General features: G+C 50.7%; 1 protein-coding gene across 1 annotated transcript in view; it reads right to left on the minus strand.

Annotated features, from left to right (window-relative positions):
• Positions 1–518: 518 nt before the first annotated feature.
• LOC143039083 (uncharacterized) overlaps positions 519–5,000 on the minus strand; it is a 4,596-nt gene continuing 114 nt past the window's right edge. Inside the window, exon 1 of the mRNA XM_076208935.1 lies at positions 519–5,000. This exon is cut by the window's right edge and continues 114 nt beyond it. Coding sequence (XP_076065050.1) covers positions 519–5,000 — 4,482 coding nt within the window.

The following is a 5,000-nucleotide window of genomic DNA, read 5'->3' on the forward strand; positions in this document are numbered from 1 at the left end:
TTCGTATATTGGTTGAAACATCGTGATAAGCTTATTGCCTCGTACTGTATGGCTTATAAGTTTCTAAAGAGTCATAATGAGAGCTATCTTTTTATTTACTTATCTTTATGTATTCCTCTATTCATTTGCTTAATTATCTTTTCATTTATTTACTATTTATTTGTTTACTGATTCATCTTAATAATTTAGATTAATTTCATTTGGTTTTATTTTGTATTATTTATTTTCTACAAGCCCACCGGCTTCGCCGGCCCTGCTCCGCAGGGGGCTTTTGCGCTTCGCGCAAGCTCGCTTCGCTCGCGGGCGCTTCGCGCCCTAGGGCTTCGCCCCTGTTTTAACCTTCTTAGGAAAAGGCGGAGAAGTAACATAACCCCCTGAAGAGTGCCCCTCTTCTTTGTCTTCTTCGGATTCACGGCTTCTCTTCGGGAAGCCATCGGAGCTACTTTCGTCATCGCTAGAGCGGTTTAAAGCCACCATCACAGCCTCGATCTCCTTCTTCAGCTTTTCCTCCAGCTTTTCTATTTTCGAGAACAGTCGGGCGCTAACATATTCCGCCATTCCTCCTCTGAGATTTTGTGTATGTCTTCCGGGATGTTGTTTGTCCTGTCGGACTCGTCCACTTCCTCGGGAATGCGGGTAGCCGCAACTAAAGACGCTTTTGTGGGCCCCTTTTCCTCCTCTTCTCCCTCTAAATAATCCTCGAACAACTCTCTGTACACCACGTTAACAGCAGGCCGGGGGGCAACACTTTTTCCAGCCCTTCGCCAGCCCGTATAGTACACCAAAGAGTCCCAGTTCGTTACTCTAGAACAGGCTACATACAGTTGACCGTGCGCGAAGCAATGTACAGAATCCAGCAGTAACCCACAGCGATCAAAAGTCTGTCCCTGGCTCTTGTTGATCGTCATAGCGTAACTCAACTTTATCGGGAACTGCTTTCGCCTGAAGGGCACGGGAGTGTCCTGCGACTCCAGAGCAATTCGCGGGATCAATACCTGTTCACCCCGATAAGCACCCCCTAAGATTTTCCCCACCACAATGTGTTTCTTGAGGTTAGTGACCATCACACGTGTTCCGTTGCATATCATAGGAGGACAGATGTTCCTCATCACCATCACGATACAGCCGATCTTCAGCCTCAGATCGTGCAACGGCACAGACGGGCTGGTCATGGAGTTGAACACTGAAACCTGGATATCCGTTTCCTGATCCAACGGCGTGTCCGCGCTGTAGTACACGACCTCCTTTTCCTGGTTGAGATCGTAGATCATCTTGTTCACAGAGTCGACGTCGTCGTTGGTCGGCGAGACTATCGACCGCTTTTCGAAGTAGGAAAGGTTCAAGTGGTTCGCTCCGAAGTCGTCGTAAACTTTGTAGACCAACTCCTCTCTCGAAGTCGCTCGCACACCGAAACCCCTTCCGAAGTAGATCTCGCCGCTTTCGCGAGACCCGATCGTCAACAGCTGCTTCGCGAACTTGCTGTTCTTGACGTCGTCCTTTTTGAGACGGACGTTCTCCGTAAGCTGCATCTTCGCGAGCCCTTCCCACATGTAGCTCGATTTGATGCAGTGGGCTAGTTCCTGCTCCTTCCCTCCGTTTCTTATCACCGGCAAGATCTGACGAAAGTCTCCTGCGCACACAAACACTTTGCCCCCCATGAATTCGTCGTTGTCCATGATGTCTCTAAGAGTGATATCCACAGCAGTCAGCATGTTCTTGTTCGCCATTACGACTTCGTCCCAGACGATCAGCTCGGTCTGTTGTAGGAGCTTCGCCAATTCCGTGTTCTTCTTGACGGAGCACGCTTTAGTTTCGTCAAACTCCATTAACGGGATCTTGAACATGTTGTGGGCCGTGCGGCCCCCGGAGAGGACTGTTGCCGCAATACCGGATGAGGCGACCGCTAACGCGATCTTCCCCCGGGAACGGACCGTGTCGAGTAACAGATTCAAGAGGAAAGATTTGCCGGTCCCGCCGGCAGCATTGACGAACACTCCGTTGTGCCCGTAGCGGTGTCCGTTCTCGATCCGATGCATCACATGCTCGTAAACGCCACGTTGACCGCTGTTGAGAAGCTTAACTTTTTCCTCAACAGACTCCTTCAGCGCTGTTTTGTTGTAGGCCCTTTCTCTTCTCAGGAGATTCGAGGGTCTCGCCCCCCCTCTGGAAGCGGGGAGGCCGTATTGGGTAATCGAGCCACCTCCGCAGTTGAGCACATGTTGCTGAATGTCGTCGAGAGCGTCCTGGTAGATGTCTTCGTTGTAATCCGTCAAGCGTGCCGCTTGCAGGAAATCGCTGGAGAAGTAGTCCTTTGTCTCTTCCCATATAACAGACTGATCCTGCATATCGTCGGTGAAGACCAACATGCACGCGTAGGTTTCCCGAAGCCGTCTCCTGTCGTTAGTGCTGTTGATGACGTCCATTACCGTCTCCGACCAAACGGATGCGTCAGAGAGCAGGCCCGACGCCTTCACAGCTTCTAGGTTTGTGTCGTACATGACTCCGTCTACCGTTCTGAGATCTTCGTACGAAGTGGGGCCTTTTTTATGGGTTAGGAGCAGCCTCAGGAAAAAGAGTTCTACCGCTTTCGAGGTCACAGCTCGTATGCGGCCGAGACTGCCCCTTACCGTCTTCCGTTGTTCCCATCTGTTCGTCCTAATATTGTATACGTAGTGCAGGGGCATCTGGTAATAGTATAGCGTTCTCGCAAACTCGTCCCGCCGGCAAATCTTGAAGAAGGCAGTTAAGTGAGTATCGGCATTAACCTTTTTTTCCACCTGTTCGGCCGTCATACTATCAGTATAGAAGACGGATTTCTCGCCCTCGAGATGTAGATCCAGCATAAAAACCGCAGGGGAGCATCTATGAATATCGAAACTGAAGATCCTCCAGGTGGCCTCGTTAGAGTTGATGAACCTCGCCTCTTGGTAATTCCTAACTTCATTGACGACTTCGTTTTCTCCTTCGCCCGTCGTCTTTGTGAACAGCACTCTGTCCGATCCCTTGTTGACGTACTTTGTCACATAGGCTATCGCCTTTATGGAATTGGAACACTCAACGTTGATGTGAGCATTGTACTTTAGACAGAGGAAGGGGTTGTACGGAACGACCCAGGAGTTGTCTATGGTGACGGGTCCATCCTTCATCTTGAGCGTGAAGGAGTTTCCTCCTTCTCCTATGGGACGCCTCTTGTATTCGGGGTAGCCGTTGTTTCCAAAGAGCAAGTCGTTTCTGCACTTCTTCGGGAACCCCTTACCGCACTGGCCGGGTTTCCTACCCTTTTGCTGGCAACAGGACTGCGATTCGTCAAAGCCCAAACAGGGCCCATGTATCATACACCGAGTAACCGTCTCGTACAGTCTCGGTTCCTTTTCCTTGTCGGGTATCTCGGCTCTTATGACTTGCTCCACAGTATCCGCGGTCACACGAACGGCCATCCAGAGCAGTATGTGAGCGTGCGGGAGACCTCGTTTTTGCCACTCCACACTGTAGAGGTACGCCTTTACGGCTCCGAAGGCCTTTCCGCGCGTCAGATCGTCCATTAGGCTGTCTAGCTTCAACTTGAACACCCTGCTTATCAAATCCGGCCTGTCGCCCCCTGCCGACTCCGGCCATCTGGGATTCATCGTGAAGGTTATGAAGTAGTCGGGCGCCCCGTAGGCCGTAACGTACGCTAAGGCGTCCTGTTGACGCTGTTTCATGTATCTCGGCCCGCCGACGAACGACGGCGAGAGCACTACACGTTGCCCGACATCGCTCTTGCTGCTACAGTTCAACATATCGGCCCTTTCCTTGCGCATACCGTGCTCGTTCTCGATATAGTTCAACCGGGAAGTTTCAATCTTCACGTAGTTGTCGACGACAAACTGCTGGAAGAGGCGCCGGCACTTCGTGAGATAGTTAAAGACTCCTTCTCTCTCCATATAGAGGGCCGAATAGTACATTAACGCAGTCAGCCTTTTCGAGGAGCCCTCCTTTTCCATTTCGACACTGTACCCCTTATCCCCGTTCGGGAACAACATGGGATACTGGAAGAGATCGTAGAAGTAGTTCACATGGCTTATGTTTCTCAAAGCGTATTTCGCTCCGGGTAAAGGCGACGCTATACTGACACTCAGTTTACTGTCTCGCCCCATATTCACTATCGCTCCTACTTGACATGTCGCCGTCGGCAAATGGTAGACTCCTTTGTGTTCGCTCGTAGAGACGTTCTTCGACGTCTTGAGATCGATGACGACATCCGGTAAGGATTCGTACCTGTCGACGTGAGCTCGGACCAGCTCCGCTGACGTCTTCGCCTCCCTGAGGATCTCTTTCAGAGCTGCGTTTTTGTTAACGAAGTATGTGTATAGCGTCTCTATAATGTCTTCGTTCCTCCTGTATTGCTTGTTCTCGCGTTCCCTGCGCTCAGACACGTAAGAACTTACTCGGTCAGACCGGAGCTTCAGTTGCTGTTTTTTGTCGTGGTAGAAGTAGAGATCCAGGAAACCCGCCGAAGACTGCCAGAACGGCTTCTTCGGAGTTTCGTCTTTCTGCCCCAGACGTTTTATCACGTCTTCAGCGACCATGAGGTTGGGCTTCACGGGCCCTAAGCGATGATAGATTTTCCCCTGTATCTTGAAACTCATAGCGGCCTCTCTCTTGTTCTCCAGAACACCCGAAGTCGCAAAAGACGTAAAGGAGAACACCAAATTGAACCCAACAATATTTCCGAGAAAGTGTTTAGATTCAGGGGAGGAGCCATCGTACAGGCCCTTTATGTCCTCGCCCAAGGGCGACAGTTCGTACACCGATTTGGGTGTTTTTCCTCCGTTACAGCAGATGGTCTTTCGTTCTCCCCTGTAAAGGAGCGCTCTACAGATCTTACACTTGTATTCACCCAACTCGCCCACCGAGTGTACAGGAACGCTCGCTTCGCTGGTTTCGGAGATGTATCCGGGAAACGTGCTTAAAACTCGCTCTTTCATTTCCACGAAGACTGGCTTCTCGGTGATTTCTTT

Source organism: Oratosquilla oratoria, chromosome 25 (genome assembly GCF_046742065.1).
Source record: "Oratosquilla oratoria isolate Oo_2021 chromosome 25, ASM4674206v1, whole genome shotgun sequence".
NCBI lineage: Eukaryota > Metazoa > Arthropoda > Malacostraca > Stomatopoda > Squillidae > Oratosquilla > Oratosquilla oratoria.